General features: G+C 39.1%; 1 protein-coding gene across 7 annotated transcripts in view; it reads right to left on the bottom strand.

Moving 5' to 3' along the window:
* The window catches only part of ANKRD44 (ankyrin repeat domain 44), a 145,520-nt gene that overhangs the window by 33,841 nt on the left and 87,380 nt on the right, over positions 1-24,299 (bottom strand). For 5 of the 7 annotated variants that reach the window (XR_014317764.1, XM_082763358.1, XM_082763362.1 and 2 more), the window contains exons 6-16: positions 23,197-23,284; positions 22,616-22,758; positions 21,004-21,216; positions 19,831-19,909; positions 16,137-16,251; positions 12,497-12,579; positions 11,063-11,126; positions 8,617-8,685; positions 5,936-6,076; positions 2,879-2,962; positions 1,739-1,850 (exon numbers count right to left, since the gene is read on the bottom strand). Coding sequence is in view for 6 of the 7 variants with exons in the window: in XM_082763358.1 (XP_082619484.1) it covers positions 1,739-1,850; positions 2,879-2,962; positions 5,936-6,076; positions 8,617-8,685; positions 11,063-11,126; positions 12,497-12,579; positions 16,137-16,251; positions 19,831-19,909; positions 21,004-21,216; positions 22,616-22,758; positions 23,197-23,284 (1,191 nt within the window). In the remaining variant the exon portion in view is untranslated. The remainder of the gene's footprint in view (positions 1-1,738; positions 1,851-2,878; positions 2,963-5,935; positions 6,077-8,616; positions 8,686-11,062; positions 11,127-12,496; positions 12,580-16,136; positions 16,252-19,830; positions 19,910-21,003; positions 21,217-22,615; positions 22,759-23,196; positions 23,285-24,299) is intronic. The other 2 variants (XM_082763359.1, XM_082763363.1) reach the window with 1 other exon arrangement.

The raw sequence follows: 24,299 nt of genomic DNA, 5'->3' as shown, positions 1-24,299 counted from the left end.
CTGTAAATGATGCTTTCATTTTTAATACTGCAGCTATAGTCTCAACTATGGGAGGATTAACATGGAAAACCACTGAATTTCTCTGTCCAAATATAGAGCACTTGCTGCATTGCTGCCTCTCACCCACAGTTTGCATGTCACCCTTCAAAATTAAAGAAAAACCCAACACCTCTGATACATCCTGCACTCCTAGTTCTTCCTTTTGTCTAGCATGCCTAAGTAACACTGGAACTTGATAGCAGGTTATTGCCTATAACAGACATGTTGTGAGAAAACATGCCCAGGAGCAAGCATAAGAAAAGAGAGGAGACCTTGCTCTGTGCCTGCTCTGCACCCAGCAGCACACAGGGACTATGATCTGAAGGCTGAAAGACGCTGTTAGAGAGAGCTCTGCTCACACAAGTCATGCAAGAATCTGGTGATAAGACACGGGTAAGGCTGTGATACACATTGCTGTGGGCATACAAGCATAGGCTTGCACACTGCACAGAGAAGACTATATATACGCCCTTCAAATGCCAGGAGCATTTGCTTTTGTACCAAATGCACAGCAGGCACAGCAGAGTATTGCTCCGTCCCCATGGGCAGAATCACGTGAGAGGAGATGGCTCTAAACAAGGAAAGGCCAAATGGCTGCCACAAGTGAAAAAGCAGCAGTGATACCCTAAGCGCCCTAAATATATTTGTGCACACAGGTGGGAGCTAAAAAGGCTTAGCACAACACCTGCAATTGTGACCCAGGACTGCCCTGGTGTAACTGCAGGTCAGCCGTTCCTTGCTCTGGTGACCCTGGGGTAGGACAGCTGCAGGATTTCCCCAAGGGTGGCAGAAACTGACAGCACTGATGCACGTGGTATGAAAGCAGCATGTGTCGTACAATAGTCCTTCTCAATAATTAAGTACTTTGGCTCTTTAACAAAGAACGAACCAAGCAACATAAAACAATAAACAGCACACAGTGGTCTTACTAAGGCCTGGATCTCTATATGATTTTCTAATTATAGTTTATTTATTTATTTAAAAAAAGCAATTAGAGTTGGATCTCCCTGTATATCAGACAGTTCGGTTAAGATCCATTTTCATGACACTTCTATTTATTTATTTATTTACAGCCATCGAACTCCTATAAGTCCACACAATAAATCTCCCAAATTTTTGGCTTCTTATGAGATGCAATTTCTGACTGATGCAACAACAATGAAAATACAACAACTAAAAAGCAGACACATGGCATACAAGGTTGATGATGGTTACTTTAACAATGCTGCTATTATTTCTTTACAGGTTAAAAGGCATTGCAGGTATGAAGCTAACAAAAGCTATTTACTCTCTCAGTCTGCAAGTCTGATAATGTGGCAGCTACAGAGGACACACAGCATCATGCAGTGGGAACTATCCCATATTAATGGCACATACACCAGGAACATTTTGACCACAGTTAAAAGTAATTTGAGCTCCACTCAAAGACAACATTTAAGCACCAGCTTGTTGAACAAGGACTGGATTATCAAGATGATCATGTTTTTAAGATGCACCTGGTTGCATATATTTGAGTTTATTGCACCTTCCTGAGTTTATTGCAGGTTTTCACAGCATTGTAAATATCTAAGAAACTCAAATTGTAACCTTTGGGGCTGTTCACAATACTAGCATATAGAACCCCCCCCACACACATGTATATATATATATATATGTATGTATCAGCAGATAGAGATCGCTGAACTGTGTGAGCACTCACCAGTTCCAAACACTGCCGGTGCCCATATGCAGCAGCGTAATGCACAGTGTTGTACCCCTCTTTGTCTTGGATGGATGGATTGGCATCATTCTGTAGAAGGAACTCCAGACACCTGTGAACAATTCATGAGTTTAACTCACTCTGTTTAACAGACTTAGCCCTCACTACAACTAGGAGTGGCACTGCAGACAGGCAGTCAGGCAGTTAATTCTGTGTTTCGAACCGCACCTCAAATCATTTGCAGGTTGCCTTCCTCTTCACCACATTCACCAGTTTTTTAACCAGAAAATCCCCACTCATCTTTGAGTGGGGATTTAAAACAATCATAAAAACAATTCATTAAAAACCATCTTAAACCCAACCTTTGCTGCTATTCTAGGTTCCAAATTGGTCTTCTATTACAAAGCCTGAAAGTCACAATCCTGTACCATAATGTAAACAACTAAGTTGGAAGAGCTAGAACTGCTGCTATTTTATGCAAAATCTCACAGACCACAGCATTGGCCTGCAGCTATACACTATGGCAAGCTGAAAAATTGGACTTTACTGAATTACTTTCCTGGTATGTATGTATATTAATGTATTTTCCTCTTTGTTAGCATTTTTAAATTGTGTTTTTCAAAGGATCCTGTACGTTCTTCATAGCTCTTAACATTCTTTCTTATTCCATCAAGATATTATCATTTTGTTGCTATTACTTTCTTGTAATTCGTATTGAATATATGGCTGCCATATGAAGAAGGGTATTTTTAAAACAAAAAATAATAATCAATATGCAGCTAGGTGAAAATGTTAATCCAAGCAAATAAATTGAAGAAGCCATTGATTAACTTCTCTTTGCAACATACACTCTCAGTGCAAAGCATTAAAATAAAGCAATGCATGGTGCTAAAAAGTTATTAAATTACTGAAGCAGTGCATTTTCAATTAAAAAAGAGCAACAAACACAGAAGCAGAAATATTAGGGAATATGCACACAGAGGAAAGCATAGAGCTTTTTTCTTTAGGTTAGCCCTCATTAAAGCCAAGCATTTTGTTTAGCAGAGCAATGAAAGAGCAAAAGCAGAGTGTAAACTGCAGTGCAAAGCAGTGGCTTTCTCCAGAAGCAAAGTTTAACTTCTTTATTGACACCAAACTTACAACGCAGCTTCTTTTTCCTTCATCTCACTGGCTCTTTCAAGTTCTTCAGCATTTTCATGGGAGTTACCTAAAATATTCTTTCTTCTTAGCATAAACAACAGAAAAATGCAGCTTATTTTCAAAATATGAATGATTTTGATGCAGTCTGCCACCCATCCCCCATCTCCTCTGCAAGGAGTTGACCTTCTCCAGCCAACAGTAAAAAAAATAAAAAATAAATAAGTTTATGTAAATTTAATGAGCATGCTACATGGGTCTGCAGCAAGCAATGGAGACAACTACAACATGGCAGTTTATCATCCTGCCAATCAATGCAAAAAAAAAAAAAAAAAGAAAAAGAAAGAAAATTCTGGTTTCTATCAGAAACAGTTTGCTCATTACTGTCCAGAATCCTTCCATATCTCCTACAGCAATGTTGTGTGTTCTGTTCTGTTCCCATTGCAGAGAGGAATTCAGGATTACTACAGCTTGCTGCTTCCTACAATGACTTGCTAGTAACATCAAAGATTCAGAGCCCTTTAGGTACTAATACTGAAGTAGTCTATCTTGAATATGCTTTAGCTGCATTGCTGACTCTCCTCACTTTCTGTGAAATATCTTGGCAACACCATGAGATGTTGCCTCAGATTCTCAAATGCCTGGTCAGATTCTTTAGATTCTTCTAAGAGCTCAGCATGTCTTCACACTCCTTCACACCTGGATCATTTGTGGCATCTCTGCTGCCCGGTCAAATGGATGAAGATTGTGATTCGTGACCTTACAGTCAGATTGTGATTATGAATTTGCTTGGCCACCAAGACCAACACATGCTTCCAAACTTCAGTGAACAGGGCAGATCAGTACCTTGAAAGGCCTGTAAGGAGGACTGTTTGCTAACTTCAATCCCTATGTAACACACGTTCCAAATTGCATTCTGCACAACGCAAAACAGTACATTCTTTCCTTATCATGCTATTTTCCATTCCTATTATTGAGATTTTATATTCTTCCTGTGGGTGCCAACAGTAATGGATTGTTCCACAAATGCAGGGTCTGTCTGATGGGCACTGACTCAAGAAAACTTATTTATCAATTAAAAAAAACCTCCTCTGAATGTTAACACTGTAAGCTCATGGATAGTCCTCGTGTGTTATGTTGAATAAAGACAGTTGGTCAAAGCTCAGAAAAGCCCTAGGAGACACCTGTGTACTGACCAGTATTTCAAACATCTCATATAACAAATGAAAGCCCTGTATGCATCTGCTTTCTGTCACTAAAAATCAGTGAGATCTTGATATAGGATTCCCTGAACGGAATAAGCCATGATCTGGAAAAAACAACACATAATCAGAAACTTGAATAATCTGTTTAAGGAAAATGCTTTTGTGATTTCCACTGCAGGAGTAATTTTTTGAAGTCCATGAGTAAAAAGAGTTACCAGAATAGCTGAAACCGTACAACTACCTTGCTGCACCAAGACTTCTATCTGCTCATTAACTGCCCATGCCCAAAGTTAAATGATGTTGAATATTCTTTGGTCTAACACTGTCTGACTTAAGGAGATCTTTGTCATTTAGAAGAAAAAAAACCCTGTCCTATAAAATGATGGACTGCAAACAACATTTCGTCTATGTAACAAGACTTCCACAACATCTCAAACTGGAAAATTTAATAAGACAACATCACCACATCAGAATCAATTTATGTTTGGATTATGAGGGCAAATAAAGGTCACATATTCTGGCCAATGTTCAGATTGTGGTTAAATTACGTTTTTATTTTATTTTTTCTGTTACCAATAGAAGTAGCTACATCCTTAAGTTAACCAAGAGCTTGTTTACATGCAGGAGCATCACCTATAAAAAGTCAGAAGCTGAAAAACATACACTGAATTGCAATTCTCAACGTCCTGAGTAAGACCTCACCCTGGCAAGACAGATTTAGAAACAATTGGTGCTGAAAGCTTTCATGTAAGACTAGTCTGCTTGTAATGCCAAGAACGGTCCTTTGAAGAGCCTGCTGCCTTCTTCCCAGCACTGTTCAGGTTTCAGGTTGATAGGGAAGACATTTTCAATATCAGTATTGTCATGGCAAATGAAGCAAATGACAAGGAAGCTATTGATGCTCCTATATGGTATCCAAACCTCTACCACAAGGGTAAGGAGAAGTCTGAAGTGGCTCTGAGGTGGTATTCTATTGTGAATGTACCACACTTTTTTTTTTCCCCTTTAACTCAGACCTCTGCATATTAGCAACCAAAAAATTGTTCCTTCGCGTCTGAAGGAAAGAGGTAGATAAGCATGGGATAACCTAAAATAAATACAGGTCACCAACAATTTTAAGAGAGCGCTAACAGGATAATTGGCCTTGTTTTATACGGTATATTATTGGGAAGAGATTATGAGAACATGCAGCTAACTGGGAATCAGAAACTGCATTCAGTAACCACAGGATTTTTAAGTTTTGCAGCCGTTTTCCCCCTTCCAAACTTTTCTCAAAAGAACAGCTTCGCATTCTGCCAAAGGATGTTCCCCAGGCCTCTCTCCTCTTAGTCTCTAAAGAGCAGCCTATTTGGAGAGGGTGAATGTTTTTAGCAACTCTGACAGTGGAGAGACTGACGGGTAGGATCTATCCCATCTTTGCCAAGAAGTCTGTCAGAATGGCCAGATGTTTGTCACTGCAGTATATCTGGGAAAACCTCTCCTACTGCTGCCCCTTCTCCCACCCCTTCTGATGGTCTTGCAAAGCAGATATGGAAAACTCTCTGAGCTTCCTTTAGTGAGGAAACTACACAGAGGAAAACAGAAGACAGACTGTTTGTAAAATAGTTCATTAGGACAGAGAGGCTGCAAAACTGTGTTACATGAAAGGTAAACTGTAGAGCTGAGATTCCGCATCATCTACGGATCTGGCATACAGTCAGAGCAATTCCATGTGAAGTTACGCATATATCTGAGAGAAATTCCTTTGCTAACAAAATCCTTTTTTTGGTTCAAATGGCTTAGCATCACAAAGAGAGCAGAAGGACGCTGATTTGGCAAAACACTTTAAATAAAGAATACAAACAGGTTCTCTTACTTTCGGTCCATGTCAGAAGCAGCAGCATAGTGCAAAGGGGTGCGCCCCCAGTCATCTGTTTCGTTAATATTGGCTCCGGTTGTCACCAGTGTCTCAATACAGTGGAAATGACAATTTGCAGCTGCATAGTGCAAAGGTGTCCTGAAACACAAGTGACAATTTGTTACCTCATATTCCAGCATGCACTGCCAGGGATAACAATAAATCTTAACTGCTGTATTCCTACAGATTTCCAGCAAGTCAATACCAGCACCTTATGTTCCTCTGATGAAATGCAAAGTTATGCAAATTGAACAAATTACTGTGTTATTAGGAAGTTTTGGTGCTCCTACCAAGCCTAGTGGCAAAGAGATCCAAAATCTGCATCTTGCAAACAACCTATTCCCAGTGAGATCTGCTGCTGCTGCTCTGCATACACCACTATGTGCCTCCAGCTGGGAGGCAGAGAAGAGGAGGACATCCCTTGCAGCATCTTATTTAGTAGGGATGACTGCCCATGAGAAGAGAAATATATATAAGTATACATAAGTATATATAAGTATATTTATATATATATATATATCTCACATATGTAAAACACAGCTATAGTTCTCACCACTTTATAACTCCAAAGTAAATCCCTCTCCCAATATCCCCAAAAAAGAAAACAAAACCTATGGTCTGGAGACACACAGTGTGTTTCTCCTGTCTCAAAAATATTCCCACATGGGAGCAGACTAAGATTTTTCAATCTCAAAGTACCTAAAGTAGACTTTTTAGGAAAAAACAATTGGAAATGAATCTGCCACACACTTTACAACAGGCAGGGCTGTACCAACTGAACAGAGCAACTGACCCAGGCTTTATTATCACCTCCCTTACAGTTGCCTTCTTTTTTTTTTTTTATTCTGTTTATATAATAATAAACATATGAACTCTCTTTTAAGGCTGACTTTGCACAGCATTACTATGCTTTTATATTTTTTATTATGCACAGACAACGCTTTAAAAGCTTCTTTGTCCATCGGACGGAATTCAGTTTGGTTTCTCTGCAGTCTGATAATCCACCTGCTATGCAGCACTGCTCAACATGACTGGGGACATGTGTCTCAGTAGTTAAACACGCCTCTGCCAAGGCTCAGCTCCAGTTGTTCACTTTGACTAGCTTCAGCTGCTCAGAATTACCCCATGGAGGCAACCCCGCTCCAGACAATGAAACTACAGTTTGTACACAGCTCCAAAATCATCTTGGCATAGGCAGGCTGAGCAGCACCAGAGGTGGACTGCGACGCAGACAGAGATGTGGGGGGATCCCATCACACTGACAAATTCCAAAGCCCAAGAAAAGATTCATTGTGCAGGAAAATTCAGCATGCCACATACTCAGCACACCCACTTCAAAGCCTGAATGTCATTCAGAGAGAGCTCACATTGTCAGAACAACTTCCAGCAGGGCTGAAACTCACAAAGGCTCCCTCTGCTACAAAAAATCCTAACTGACTAATTTAAATTCATTTGTCCCCTAAAATCATCTACTTTCAATTTGGTGGAAGTTGTTTAAAAAAACAAAACAAAACAGAAGAGAAGCAGAGTATAGTTCATTTTTGAACCTGGCTCATATAAATGGGACAGAAGAATATCTTAATTTTATTTATTTATTTATTTATTTTTTACATATCTGACACTTCTACTGGGTATATATTGAAAGGATCTGAATAATAATGACTGCTGTCTCTCTACCAGGAAGTACCATCCACAGTGCCCGAGCCATGCTGGAACCTTTCGGCTGTAATTCATTTATGTTAGTATAATGACAAGGCCTGAAAAACAGGTACCCCAGCAGTATTTACAGAGAATTTCTGCGGTGTCTTAAGTTCAAACACAGTTACTGTCATCAAACAGTTAACTTGAATTCACCTTCCTCTCTGATCTAAAGCAACTGCAAATGCATGCATATCTATCATGATTTACAGCTTCAAAGGAGCAGGAAACCCAGGTTCAGTGCTTAGGCACCTCACTGCCACAGCTGAGGGTGGATGATAATGTACCCATTACAGGGCTGTATGGCCACTGCAGTGCTGTATAAATATGTAATGGCACAATCTGCTATCACACAAAACACAATGTACCAAACCAAATGGTGCTATTAGGTTGGCTACAGCTCTTCCCCTGCTCTAATGCCACCCCTATGTTTTAGGGAACCTGCTTTGGAAAACATCTGCCTTGTCGAAAAATCACATGACAAAATGCTTGAGAGATTCTGCAGCAATCAAGGAGTGAAATCTCTGCATCCATTCCTGGCATAGCAACACTCATAGCAACACTTCATATGGAAGGGAAAAAAATTTAGGAAGCATGTCAAATAGCAGCAATCCTTCCCATCATAACAAGGGCGCTGTCTTGGGCACATCAGCACAAGAATTCAGGCAATAAGAAAAGCAATAAGGGAAAAAAATAATACACCTGTGATATTTTTAAAACATAAAACTTGAGAGGGTGGGATGGCTTTTATGTATATAATGAAGTCTGCACCTGTATGGCATATAACTGTAGCAGCAGTTCTGTAGGGAAAGCCAAACTCCTACTTTATTTTACTGTCATTTTTCCTGGAACACACAATTTCCAGATGGAGGTGGTCTTTCTTCCTTGACTGCTAGATTCTTCTTTTATTTTTTTTTAAATTAACCTCATAATTTACTTACCTCCCACATTTGTCCTTCTTATTAAAATCTGCTCCACTGCTTTGCAAGAGTTTTATACATTCAACATTACTGAAAAGAGAAGTAAAAAATAATAATAAAGCATAAACAAAGCAGAAGCTTACATCTTGATTGCCTCCCCACCCCCAAACGGGAAAAAGTTACTCTACTATTGTACTGTTTGCATTGCAATATCAGGGTACAGCCAACTACAACCTGAAATTCAATCACAGCAAACAGAAAATGACTGTTTAAAAGTCAATTTCCTTTGTTTCTAGAAAACGTCAGACTTCTCTTCTGCAGAAGAAAAATAGATATTTTTTTCCAAAGAAAAAGCAGTAAATATGATCTGAATTCAGTGTGTTTGTAGATTTTCAAAGGGAGTTGTACTCTAATGCTTCCCACACTGAAATGCTATTTTATGAGAGAGCTTTTAAAGTTGTTGATTGCTTATAAAATGTCAGTCTAATAATGAAGAGGTGACATTTAACAAAATCCACCCCCTTCTAGAAAAGCATTCAACAGTAAGCACTGTGCTAAAATCTTGCTTACTTTAGTGAGATTCAATTACAAGAGTTACTTTTAGGGTCATTTTCATATAATTTGTTGACGATAGATTTAAGCACGTCTTTAAGTGCATTGCTGAATAAGAAGCATAAGTATTTAAAATGATTGTCATATTTAAATTGAATTTATATAAGTGGATGAGTTGGGCTCCATTGTGTGTTTTTTTTTGTTTGTTTGTTTGTTTGTTTTTTACCTGTTCAAATAATTCAATACAGCTTCTTCATGTCATTTAAAGCCAGGTGATTTTTAATAGAAAACATAGCAGCTAAATTTTGATACATTTTGTAATTTAGGAGAATAAATGTACGACCCCAAGCCAGAAAGTGACGTAAAGAAGCATAGCACTTTCCAAGACTTCTTTATCATTAACAGGGGCAATAAATCATTTCTGTTCACAACCAGATGAGCAGACCTTTGAAGTATGTTGTTTTCTACATACCCATACAACTCCCATTAGTGTAATGGGAGAAACAGGCATGTGTCAGGGGAAAAAAAAAAAAAAAGCTTTTTGCATAGCTCCAGCTCCAGGGAAAAAATGGCGGGATGCGGTATGTTGGCATATGTTCAGCCCTACTCTAAACTGCTAACTTCAAAACACTCACCACAACATACTAAAAATAAAAATACTTGTTAGTGATGACAACTGTAGTAAACCACTGGAAAAATATGACTATTTTCATAAACTACTTTTGCTTCTTATGAAGCCTCTCTTTCGTTCTCTTTTGGACTTCCAGGTTGTTTTTATTATTCTTTTGGAGTGCAGCCTTATTGAAGAGGTAGCATCTGAAGCGTACTATAATAATTTCAATCCAAGCAACAATCATACCTCCTCTATTAATAACAGGAGGCAAGTATCAACAAGAAAAATACTGTAAGAATTATAAAAACGGCATTCAGATCAATTTCATTAGGTGTCTGTAATTATGGGAATTTTGTGATATATCTATTTTGATCCACCAAGAAGAAAAGCAACTTCCTGAAAGATCACCCAGTATTCACCATGGATGACCATTTCTGCTTGCTAAAATCATAGAGAATGCAGACTGGGTTCTAGCCAAGGCTCCATTTCAGCTGTTTTCTGAGCCATAGTCCTCCAAAGAAGAGTCAAAACTCAATGCTTGCCAAATGTTTTATCCTTTTGCTAGGTTAACTTCACAGAGCTCCACTGACAATTATTTGGAAGCATTTAAACTAACTGGATGCTACATTTACAACATAAATTGAGGTATTTCAGTTTTAATTTGTTTTCATGTCATGCTCCCAGCACTCATCAGGAATACATCATTCTGAAAGACTTTGGCTTTCTGATTTGGTGATTTTTGTGTTGTTGTTTTAGGAACTTCTGAACTTGTACCTGAAAATTGGAAGGGAGAGCTGCATTTGGACTCCAGGGTTGCTGCCTCAAGGACACTGTTGTGTTTTGAGGCAAGAATACAGTCCAGCGGAGGAGGCTGGGAATAACTGCCCTGCCAGCAGCATCCCAGGAGCCACAGCTCCTTCTCCTTCTTCTGCTTTGCTTTAGGAACTGACACTTTTCTGCTCACTACTGGCCCTCAGCAACTCTTATGGCAATAAACCGATCTGGGTGAGTACACAGCACTCCAACCCAAAGCTCAAGCAGTCTTCACAGGGTCACAAAAAGGAAGGTTTACCCTACATCTGAAACTTGTGCTTCAGTCACAATCCAGCTGTCTGTTTTAGAGGAGTCCTTTCAGACCACCTCCTTTGCTTTGCAAGCAATGCGTGCATGAGAGCAGTGGCAAAATACAACCTCAAGTGACCAGAATTTGACATCTGTGGATTGCACAGACAAACTGGCTTGCACCAAATCTGCGATGAAAGCACAAAATAACTTGTAACAGCTACAGTCACAACTACTCACCCTCCTGCAGCGGCAGCGTGGAGGCATGTTCTTCCAAAACTATCAGGGGTGTCTATTTCAAAGCCTGCAGACAGCACGTGCTCATTACTAAACAAGGACACTATGCTATACTTTTGTCCTAGTTAAACCACAAGAAACATTGCAGAGACAGAAAAATCAGTTAGTTAGAAAAAACAGAACGCAAGCAACTACAGTCAGAAAGAGGTTGTCACGGAAACAGTGAGCCGCTGCTCCATTTTGGCAGCTCTATAAAAAGAGCTGTGAAGTCAACAAGAATTTAGTTCTGCATCCAGCTCTGCACCACATCCCTATTTAAAACCACATGACAGGCATTCAGGAGTTAGATACTTATTGAGATAACTATGACAGCAGGACATGGAGACGGAAAACATGAAGAGATGAGAAAAGCTACAGAGTCAGCCTGAGCATGAAATAGGGTAATTTCTATTGTGTGTGGGTTTAGGTTTAGTTTTTTGAAAGAGGCTTCCAGGAGCATGCAGGGATTGTCATGAAGATGCAGAAGGCCAAACTACAAGCCTGTCAGTGGTCACCCAGAGCTTTCTTTCCCTTCCTGATCTGATGGTCAAGACCAACAGATACCTAGGTTTACTGTAATGTGGTAGGGAATTATCATTTTTCACACTTTTTTATACTTTAGGTGATTCAAGCTTATGGAAAAAAGTAGTTATAGGAGATTTTGTGTGTTGAGTAATGAAATACTTTTCCAGGAAAAAGAAATGATCCTTGTTAGTTTTTTTGTGTGTTTCTTGGTTGGTTTTTGTTTCTTTTTTTTTTTTTAATTGGGTTTTTGTTTGTTTCTTTGTTTGTTTTTTAAACTCACAAAAACTCTTGCCTAGAAAAAAAATATTTAGGATTTTGCTTATTACTGCCTCTTTTGAAAAGGTTGTGTCAGCAGACTCCTGCTGCTTTTGCTTTGGGCTCTGGTAAGGATGCTGGGACTGCTCTCTATAAACTACACCTTCACTAATTTCCCCTCCTGCATGTGCAGAACTTTGGCCAGCCTTTGGCCAAATTCAGAAACATACTTTAGCTGTAACTAAGATACAGAAACAAATACTTGTGCAAGTGTGGGCTTAATAAGGAGATAATTTTGTCTATTACTTCTTTGAGGAGAGGGGAAAAAATGGTGTCTTGCATGCCTAAAATTTGGAAAAGCATCCTAAATTTTCTCCCTCTTCCAAGTGAATTAATATAAACTCTCTTTGCATACCAGGAGAAAAGGGCTTTGGGCATGAACAATACAGGATGCAAGGAATTACCAGCATGCTGTTAGGAAAGCCATACACCACACCAGACAGCAGCACAGGAAGTATTTCATTTGAACAATTCACAACAATGGGTATAACGGGGCTGTAAGCAGCACAGACGCACACTACTGAGCTCCACAGATGCCGCTTGCCTTGGTTTACTTACCCGATGACAACAATTTCCTGCAGCAGTCTGAGTGAGCATTCAGGGCTGCTAGGTGTAGAGGGAACATGTTGTGGATCCCACACCTGAAAGGCACAACAGCCTCATTAGATGAGGTCATGTAACAATACAGGTGGCGTACAAACACAGCACATGAAAAGGTCCTTCCATGAAGGCAGCATGTTTGATCCTTTTTAAGGAAAATTCTTCCTGCCTTGATAATTTTATCTGTATTTCCTTACCATCCTTTTCAGGAGTTAAAAATATTCTGATACAGAAAAATCTTGGCATTATGCTTTGAACAGAATGTGGTAGGAAGGTTTCTAAAAACGGGAGATGAAAGCTAAGGTAAAGGAGAAAGCAAGGGAGGAGACGCTGCTAAGAATCAATCTCCCAGCATGGGATGCACGTATTTCTGCATCAGCTAAACATACCACAGTGGCCATTCTGAGGGGTAAAAGTAAACACCAAAAGCTTTTTAGTATTATTTCTGAAATCCATTTTTGCTGCAGTAAACGTCCCTTAGATAACTCTTGCTTGGGTTTTCAAAGCCTCCCATTCTTCCCTCTCCCCTGGGGATAGTATAACCAATGATTCTTTTTCACATTTTCCTTTAGGGTGCCATGACACTTAGGGTTTTCCTCCCACATTCTAATAACTAATCATCTAATCCTGTTTGCTCCAGCTACTGTCATCACATGCTCTTTCACTCCACCCCCCAATACATAACCCTCCTTTTCAACTACACTATAAACTCCTCTGAGCAGACATACTGGGTTACAAAAACAAAACAAAAAAAGTAGACACCTATCTTTATGCTAAATCTGTATCAGGCAACCACATAGTTCTTAAACAAGCCGAACACTCAGCAGCTTTTATTAACATCAGCAAATCGTCCCAGTTCAGACCCTAACCATGCCACATGCTTTAGAAGACTTCTGGGTTTGGATATCTTGGCTTCTGTCATTGAGCACTGATTTGCGATTACCATCTTGTTATTCTAGAAATACCATTAAGCAGTCCTCCAAGTGCATATAAACACAGAGCCCGTGTAACCAACTATCTCAACAAGATTATTATCTCCTGACTGCTCCAGCCAATATGTTTTTGAAAAATGACAAACTCTTGAACAACAGCAGATGGATTCTTCTCTGTAAAACAACTGACAGATGAATGAGAGTGATCACCTCATGGAAGAGGATTCTAGATCCAGAACAAAGGCAAAGGAACTTTTTTTTTTTCCTGCAAGATTCACCATAAATCATAATTGTTTATCATGCTTTAGACAAATAAGTGTTTGGATATTTATAAGCATATCTTATTCTCTTCAAAATTTTATACATGTGCATTTAACAAATTTGGGGTTGCATTAAACAACCTCATTCCTTCCAGAATCCACAGGCCCATCCTTCCTCTTTCTTCACATTACATTTGTCTTCCTTGCTGCTTCACTACATTAAAGAGTGACCTGAGGTGCTGCACAAATATTCTTTTGCCAGCACCATTTTCTACATGATGGATTAAATCTCTTAAAAGACGATCTGTCAGTCTGTTCTTTAAAAGAAAGCAGCACAAGCTTCATCAAGCTGCTGCATCTGTATAAGCAGGTTGCATTGTTTTAGCTGTGGACTCATTTATTTAAGCAAACATTGGATATTCCATATTGACATTGCTTCTACACCCATTTCCCTCCATCTCCTCCTCCATCTAGCTATCTCAAGCAATATTTTTCTTCTTTTAGGTCCAGATTTCCACCCAGCACATGTTTTGGCTAGTTTCCATCAAAATACACTCTGCACATCTGCTAGCCAGTCACACTTCTACAACACTGTTCACACGGGTTCCTCCCATCACTTACACACTCTCTCCTTAAAATGCAGTTGCCTCAAAGACTGACTGAGCTGTTTGCAGTTGTTGCTAACACGTTGAATTCTCTCTTTCAAAACCAGTTTGGGGAGCTCAGCCAGAGCTATTCACACGCAATACATATAAAAGCCCATTTCCAGTGTTTCAACGCTCCTCACTCCTCTCGTTGAGCACAACAGCATCACTTGGGTCTGCCTGGTATCTCTGGTTATTGAACTTCACTTATTTCTGGTGCTGGTAGATGTAATTTATTTGATCAATATTCAAGTCACCCAAGTGCAAAATAGAAATTTCTAACTGGATGACCTTGAGTCCAAGAGGGGCTATCCCGTAGCACCTCATTTTACCCTGAAGCTTCAAAAAAAGAGGCAGACTGAGACATACTGTACTGTCAAAAGAGCTAGCAAAAATGCGCATCTATTTAGACACCAAGATCTTCACATTGGCTATGTTAACAGAATCCAGTAACATTAGCTGAAGCCTGTGGAAATTCATTACCCATGACAACTGAAGATCTGTTCCACCTTCTGCGATTGCATGGTGACAGTCATATTTGATATATGAACGTAGGCAAAAGTGTCACTTCCTTTAACATGCTCAAGCAAGCAAACAGAAAGAGCTGCAAGTATTTTCAAAACTAAAACCAGCACAATTACCTCTGCAATCAGATTTTTCTAAGAAGGTAAGTCAAGAGGAGTCATTCATTTCTACAGTGCATTCTAGGTGGAAGACTCTTAAATTTTATTTTGGAGATGTGCAGCTAATAGCTGAAAACATATTTATGCAATCAGAATCTGCTAAAAACACACAGTATAGGTATCTCTTATGGCATGATATTACTCTGTTTTTAAACCCCTTTGTTTACCTTCAGGTTTGCTGTTTTCTTTTTGATGGACTACAAGAACCTGAACATAAATTATGAATACTCAACTCTTAAAAATCAAGCACCTCCCAATGTTTGGGACTATAATAACTGTCTGTTGTGGGTGCAGTCTTGACACAAGTACAAGAGAGAAAAAAAAAAAAAAGAAGAAAAAAAGAAGAGAGAAAGGAAAAAAAATAGCTGAACTGAAGCAGAAAACACTAACAACATTTAGAAATTTGTGTCCAATTTCAAGTCATTACCCCTCTATTCAAAAAAGCCCCACGAATCAAATAAAATCAGTTCTATTATTTCAGCCATCTGGCTATCAGAAACCATGCAAAATCAAGGCAAGCTCTACAGTTATACTGAGATCAGGCTTAGTAACATCTGCTTTGCAATACTGCAATTCTATTGATTATCCTATGGCATATCAAAAGTTTTGAAATAACAGAATAGTCATGGTGTAGGCTAAATTAGATTAACTTAAATTCTAGGGAATATGCTTACAGTTCCCTTTGGAAAAAAAACTCAAGTGCCTTCAATGATGTTTCCTATACAAACTCTTTGCTACATTCCTGCTGGAATGCCTGTGATCAAGATACACTTTATACACTTTATACATACATACTTCATGTACGTTTTATGTCCATGTGCCACATCAAAGCTTCAGGAAAAAGCAGTACTGGCACTACCTGAAACCACATAACTGTGCACAATAAGAGCTTAGCAGGGCTTCCTTCCCTTCCACCTGCACCACCATTCATACTTCAGTCCCTTGTCACCCATTGAAGTGTAGTACAAATACGTTTATCCATTTTAGCCTCCATACTTCAGGAACTGAGGAGTAACTGTGGTTCCTGGCACTGGACATAACACTCAACCTTTGGAAGCAGCTCCATCTCAGCCACCTACTTGGCAGTATCAGCTCCACTGGTTATGAGGGTGTTAATCAAAAGCTCATGTCCATATCTTGCAGCCACGTGCAGAGGAGTGTTACCGTCCTTATCAACACAGTCGATTTCCCCTCCTGCAAAAGACATTTTCATACAGTTTAACACCAAAAGATTAAGTGTGGACTAGAGACCACAAACGATATTTCTCCCTAGTGAATGAAGCATAACCAGGCGACTGAACTTCATAGACCAAGAACTGGCACATGTGGCCCAGGCAGCCACTGGCACTGCACGTGGTCTGCCTGAAGTGCTTTCACCTCCCTAACTTCAGTGGCGGGGAACAGACAGGTGTATGGGATGACATACAAAGGGCAAAGAACATGATTCAGACTTGCTGCTCACCTAAAGGTACAAACGCATGCCTCCTATTAAAGTAAAAGAATAAACTGCTGTAATTGCATCGTGATTTGTTAACACATTGCCACTGAACCTTACCTATAAGGCGTCAATGTTAAACAGATCATTTAAAAAGACCAAAAGGAACACATTGCAAACTACAATTGTTTTGTGTGCCTTTTCCGTGTCTTACAACAAAAATAGACTGCTCTGTGTTTAACAGGGGCTGAGAGCAGCTGACAGGGAACAGCACAATCACCTTTTCCTTGGTACATCTGCTCAGCTCTACCTAGCAGAACATCAGCCCCCATCCTGAGGTGGAGGCTGCATTTGTCCTGTTGTGTTTAAGAACTCATGGATTTCTCCATGGGATACAAAAGGGTAAGAAGGGACTTCAGGAGGTCTAGTCAGCAGTTCAGGTTATTCTTTGTGATCTTGCTGACCAACATCTGCCTAACCAACCTGTGAGACCTCAGTAGACTGACACTCCACAGAACTCCGCACAACCTGTTTCAACATTTTCTTGCCCTATATTTAATCATCAGAAATTACTACACAGGGCTTAAACAGAACATTTCCTGTTGCAGTTTAAGCCTGTCATCTCGTGTTTTATCTCTTCTCTACTGCAGCTTTTGGCCCATGCAAAGATTCCTATCAAGTCCTTGTTTTCCTTTTTGGACCAAGCAACCCTCATTTTTTCAGTCTCTCCTTGGAGATCAGGTTTGCTGCACTCCAACCATTCTCATCCTTCCCCCAGTTTTCTACAGCTGGCCCACATCCTTCTGGAAGGAAAATGTCAAAAGCCAAAAACTGTACTACAGCTGATACCTCCCAATTCTGAGCTGAGCAAAGGATTAATCACTTTATGCCTTCTGGCTGTGCTATATACCTATATACTCCTGTATGTTGCACATTTTTTGTTGTTGGTGGTGGTGGTTTTTTTTATACTCTCTCTGTCTCTTTTTTTTTTTTTTTTAAGCTGGCAACACCAAGACATTGTTGACTTGACTTGTGTTCAGCTTCTGATCCGCTATAAACCCCAGATCAGTTCTTGAGGAAATGCCACTCACCTGGCTGCTGCCATTCTGTATTTGTGTAACTGATATTCCTGCCTGTATGTGTTCTCTCTCCTTTGCTTCACTTGCATTATAACTTCTTCCTCCAGCTGTACAGGATCATTTTCAATTCTCACTCCACCTTCTGCCACACTAAAAGTCTCTCCCAACTTCATGCTTTCTCCAAACACTAAAAGCACATTTTCTATTCCACCATTCAAGCTGATAATGAAAATACCAAATAGTACTAGACACTGGAGAGAAACTCAAAATTCTCTTCATTACACTTTACATTTATTATTAATATCTTAGTTTTTCAACCAGTTACACACCCACACAGTAATATTTTCATCTAGACTATACTCCACTTGTTTGCTGTGATAATACTTCAGGAAAGTATTTAAAAGTCTTGCTAAAATGAGGATACGGTAATATTTACTGCATTTCCACCACACACAGGAGATAACAGGCCATAGAAAAAAAAAGAAAAAAAGTCCTACTAAAGAACTATACAAAATTTTCTAATTGTAAATAAAGTTCAGAGAAATGCCATAACAGATTCCTTCCCTGGGGTGGAGTCTCCATCCATAGAGGGAGGTCTCCATGATCATTACCTGCCCACAGAAAAGTCAGAGGACTGTGCTAAATTCACAAAGCCCATTGCCCTCCTGTAGAAGAGAACTATGTTTCAGCATACTTCACTCTTGTGGAAGCTATAGCAGATATTGCCTACACCCTCCTTAAGTACTCAAAAAGTCTGTTTATTCATTCCTTTCAGAATTTTTGGCTGACATATATAAAGTTTTCCAGCTTCCCTTTTTGCCCATTTTTAAGGATGGGTATCATGCTTGCAATTTTATAATTTTAAGGTAAGCCAACTTCCTCCAAAACTCCTCAGAAACAGCAGCCAGAAATTGAGATGTTTTTACCCAGTTCACTAAGTACTATAGGATAAAGTTGCATTTGTTTAAATCATTGACATTTCTCTCTTCCACAATATCCCATGGCAACAAGGCATAGATTCACTCGCAATCAGACGTGTGTACAAAACTAAAATTAGAGGGGCGACAAACAAAGAAAGAAAATCAAAAACAAAGTAACTTGAAGAAGAGTAGAGCGGCTGAAGGACAGATGAAGAACTGCCAATCTTTTCACGCACAGATCCAACACAAAGCAAACAACAGCCATTACATCAGAGAGCATCTTTCACTAAACAACTCTAAACAACACTAAACTGCACTTTCTTTCAGCTTGCCCAAACTCATTTTTTTATTACTATTTTATTTATCCAGGAATAGATATGGCAGTAAGTTGTATGACAACCTGAAGGAAGCATGACCTACTGAAGGCTTCTGTTTAAAACACAGTCTTCTGTACACGTAAGCACCCTTGCATTTACAGCCTAACTTTTCAGACTTCTTAAACATCTCACACAGAGTATCTCTATCAAGGGATACAGCAGTTAGATTAGGTTCCAAGTTTGGAATTGTAGTGAAGAGAAGAGAGAAGAGAGAAGAGAGAAGAAACAGAAAACCCAGACTGTCCTGTCTAGTATAACAGCCAAAGCTAGGAAGCATAAGTAAACAATCAGTACTAGCCACCTCTGTCAGTCAGAAACAGGTCTCTGCCAGATCTCCAACAATAATATGTTATATGCTTGGACAAAAGAGATACTTAATGAATTTGACAGGTAATCCAGAATCCTGAAATCTGTTCCTGGCTATGCTAGAAAAAACAGGGTGGCGCTGGTCCACCCTCCAGAATATTTATTCATTGCTTAGTGAATAAATAAGTGTTCACACAGTGAAGACAGCAGCAAGATACAGAACTAAAGGAGGTGAGGGAAGTACAGCTGCTGAGTGATAGGACAGAGAAAATAGTGTGAACTCTATGAACACCACAGCTCCCAGGGGAGGACAGTTAGAAACTTTTAGTTTTCTTACTCTTTAAAGCATTTTGGAAAGTTTGTTGTGTCTTTCTGTCATCAGATAGAATGCCACAGCTTTGAACTCTTGTTTTCAGGTTAAGAATCACAACAGACCACTGTCAGCTGGAGGAACATGGGATTTTGTTAAGAAGCAAAATCTTCACTTGTTATGACACTGTGGAATGAGAGATGTCGATACAGCTCCAAGTCAGAATTTGACGGAGAGTTGAACACCTCTCAGAACAGTCCTTTGGCAGTCTGGGTCAGAACTGAAAACTCCAACCTCTAAAATGCCTACACTTTTGGAGAGGTATTGAACAGGCACCAAAACTCACCATTCTGAATGAGGGTCTGTGACCGCGTGAACCTCCCATGGACAGCTGTCATGTGCAGTGGGCTCTTCCCATCTTTACTCTAACAGACAAAATGTAAAAACAATCATTCAGCATGTAAAGTAGGGGTAACAACTTGAAGTTTCTCAGCTCAACATCGTACAGCTTTTCTTCAGATAAAACCTCCACTGACTTCTGAAGACTATAGGACTGAATCTGTATGTGATGAAAAAGTATAAGCATATAAGTAAAACAGTTCTGCAGCAATAAGCAGAAATGGGCTGAGGTACAATTAGAAAACAGGGAAGACACATGCAAGGAAAGGTACAATGAGTTGAGATAAATGTTTTGGAATCTAGAGAAAACAAAACGAGCTTGGGAAAGCTGAGGAGCTGAGAAAATAACAGGGGAAGGTACCTGCGTCACTACTCACATTTATTGGCATAGGAGTTTCGCATTTATTGCTGAGCACAATTCCTAATTTCATTTCAATAATTCTGAGTTTAAATAGTGCACTGACTGTCCGCTCATCTCAAGGGACCTGACAGAGGTGTTAAATGCTAGAAGACCAGTTTTACAGATGAGAAACTAGAATATACACAGTTTAAAGTAGCCATAGTCTTATAGGAACTCAGAGATTTTAGTTTTCTAGCAAGTCCCTTTGAGGTTCACCAAGATGTATCACTTGCTCTTTTATCAAGAGAATTCAGATAACCTAAGCAGAATCATGCTTTTTAAACTCAGGCCTCTAAAATATGTAACAAATATTCTCAAGGTCTTACTTCCCCGGGAAAGTCAAAAGAAACTTGTTAGAAACAGGTTTAATGAAACCCATATTGCAGGTGGAGGGAAAACACCAGAAAGGAATAGTTCCTGGACATACCACCATTGCCTCTGTCAACAGTTTCACAGAGCTTCAGGGACTAAATTCTAGTAGTGGTTTATGAGGAGTGGCTGGCCCAGAGTTTAAGGCTGCCATTACATTTATCAAGGCACTGAGAGCTCCTCTGCTGGAAGTTAACCTCATTCAAACAGCTTAATGATCAGCATTCTAAGCATCACTCTACTTCTATCAAGGATTTAAAGCCTTGCTGTACTTGTTACTACAGTTCACAGCCTCCTAATGTAAGGAAAACAGGATAAAGCAAAATCAAAGAGCTGAAATGCAAGTTTTACCTGAATATTAACATCTGCCCCATTATTCACTAGCAGTTCAAGACACAGTGCTCCATGAGTGGAGGCAGCAGCAAAATGCAAGGGAGTGAATCCGTTATTATTAGGCTGATTTACATTAGCACCATAGTCAATCAGCTCATTAACAACAGAATCCTGACCATTGTAACAGGCAATGTGAAGTGCAGTATTTCCATAAATGTTCATTTCATCAATCTACGACAAAAAGACACAGAAATACAGACATCAGCTTATTGTTTTACATAACGCATCACACTCTGCAAATGGAAATAGCTGGAGGCTTAAACTACCATCGGGCATATTTCTCACCAACAAATTTCATTGATAAAAATACGCTCCCAGAGAGCTTAATTTAAAATGCTTTACCTTCATTATCATTAATGTCTTATCCTACTGGCAATTTCTAAAAGCCAGCCTGAAGCTTAAAGCTGATAGCAGGACTATGTAATGATGATGATGATAAAAGTCCTAATGACTGGAAAGCTTTTATATGTAAGTGAGAAAGTAGGATAAAGAAAAAGCTCAGAAACTTAAAAAAAAAAAAAAATACACAAAAACACCTTCTATTGAGTTTTTGTGAGTAGAATCAGGTTTAAGATCTCTTTCCAGAGATTCCTTTTGGGAAGGGAGTGAAAGTGTCATAGTGAAGGGAAGGAGAAATTGCACAGCCATTTACACTTCAATAAGAAACTGCTTTCAGCAGCTCAGTATTACGAAGATGTAATTAAGATTACATTACTTCTTGATGACTGGCTTGGAATTCAAGCACTGTTCTGTAAAATATGGCAAGACAGGTTGCACAAAAGACTCATGGATGCTGTGAATACCCTTCCACAAAATACAGGCATCTCAAAGCTCATATCTCCAGTGACAAAAAATATGGAAGTTGAAGGTAATTATTTGCATGGTATTGCTGATAACAGAAACACCTATTCCTCTTCAACTTCACAGTCAACAGCCTGTAAAAACAGAGTCCTGACACCTTTTTGGTAGGTCAAGTCAGCTGGCTATAAAGCTGATAAATGCAATGTCTTTATTTGTTATCTTTAATCAACCAGCACAGACTCTTCTGGTCATTTCACTGTTGCTTTAGACCACTGAGTTGGCAATATTAGACTAAGAGAAGTCTGTGCCCTGAAATAAAGACCTTTTCTGGAATGAAAGTGATCTTTTTCCTTCCCTCCATCAGCTAGACAGGAAATGCACATCCTAAACTTACACAGCCTAAACTGCTGTTTTGGAAAGTACTCCATGTATGTGTTGTGAACAACTTCATCATATCAAAGGGAATGCCAAGCCAAGGGAGACTTAATTACTCCATCTTTCTCTACAGGAACAACATATACTTCCTGATTATTTTTTTTTTTCCTTCAGCAAGGTAGCCTGGAGTTTACTGTCCATACCACACGTTTTATCTTCCAGAATGTTTTCTGGTTCCTACACCAATAAACTATACATAGCACCAGGTGCTTTTCATGGTCCAAAAAACAGGAACAATTTTCTTTAGAAATTTTGCTGATGCAGCAGCATCTATAAGAAAGAGGAAAAGGGTATCTCCAAATATGGAAGTCATAAGGAGCACATTACCACATACCTCTACCCCCAGGTTAAGGAGGTGTTTCACAACATTAATCTGCCCATTGGATGCAGCTGCATGAAGTGGGGTGTAACCCTTCTTGTCTTTACAAGTCACCTCTGCACCATGATTAATCAGTAAGGCAACAACTTCCAGGTGACCTTCAAAAAAATGAAAAAGAGTTTTAACAGGTATACCAGCCTCACTATCCACAAATTACTTCTTTTTTGCCAATGCACTGGCCCTTTCACTGATGTTTCACACTGTTCCCAGAGTTTTACAAAGAAAAAAAAAAAAAAAAAACACTTTCATAATATTCTTAATTATAGCTCCAGACCTGGTCAAGAAATGCATGCAACCCACATTCCCCTTCGTCAGATGGGTCAAAGTTCACTTTACTGAATTAGTTTTCCAGTCATTAAAAGAACAAAAACCACAACTAAGTGAGCACTGTGTATTTAAATCAGTCAACCCACTCTCTGAACAGGGTGAATACATCTCCCACCTTCCACAGACAGGTCTGTGTCTTGTCCATTGTAAAACACGCTGACAGTTTGTCAACAGGAAATTAGAACAAGAAACAACAACCTGAGCCTTACCCATATACGCTGCCCAGTGAAGAGCTCTTCTGTCCTTTTTATCGAAAGCATTGATGTTTGCCCCCTTGGCTAACAGCAAGTTCACCATCTAGTAGTAATGAGAGCAAGTAAACAAACCCTGTGGATCAGACACTCAATAGCTTATAACAAAGCATTCTAGTGATAAAGTTGGGATCATAAAATCAAGCTGTTTTGTATGAGATACTGAAATTCTAGGCAGTATGGCTAAGAAGTGAAAAGCTTTTTTCCCTATTATCAATCATCCAATGTTTAGAAATAAAAAAAATCAGGTTAAAAAAAAAAAAAAAAAAAACGAATGTCATTCAACTAGTTTCTTCTCCAGCAAAACATTCTGAAATCATAAATTACAGAGCTGCATACTTGCTTTTCTCTTGTACAGTGCTTTTCCATCAGTACAGAGATCATCTAATAACAGCATAATTTCGATTATAATTTCTGATATACTCTACTCAAAGTATCAGGAACTTTATATTATGACTGTTAGATTCAAGCATTACTATCTTTTTCCATTAATAGTTGGAAAAAGGCCAAAGCAGTAGTTTAAAGGCCAAACACTATCATTATTTTACAGGAACTACTTTTCCCTTTCCTTCTTTTAATTACAGTGTCAACTGATCAACTTTTGTTGACGGATTTCTACTGTTCCAGTTGAAGACATTTTATTCTAGATGAACTTCAGGTGCGGAAAGAATCCTTCCACACAGATTTAAAGACTATCAAAACCATTTATGAAGAGTCATTATTTACAAAACTATGTGTTTTTTGTATAGAAACTGTAATAATAAATAGAAGGAGGGTTTACTTGCATAAGGTAAGGAGAAGCAGCACGGATGATCTCAAAAAAAAAAAAAAAAAAAAAAGCACATTTTCTAGAAGACTAATTAGAAAATCAGACTGGATCCACACAGCTGAACTTTTCTTCAGTATGAAATGAATCTAGCAGTTTTTCCTTCTTTCCATTCTTCTCTTATTTTCTCAAGCAGTTAAGCACAAAATAGCCCAGGACACACTTGAATTGCCAGGGCTGGTGGCACAGCCAGCTCCTCAAGTTTGCATGCACAGTTCACTTGCATGCCAGCTCT

Source organism: Aythya marila, assembly GCF_965140915.1.
Source record: "Aythya marila genome assembly, chromosome: 6".
In the NCBI taxonomy this organism is placed as follows: Eukaryota; Metazoa; Chordata; class Aves; order Anseriformes; family Anatidae; genus Aythya; species Aythya marila.
Note: the sequence above shows the minus strand (reverse complement) of the source record. Positions and strands in the feature narration are given on the sequence as shown.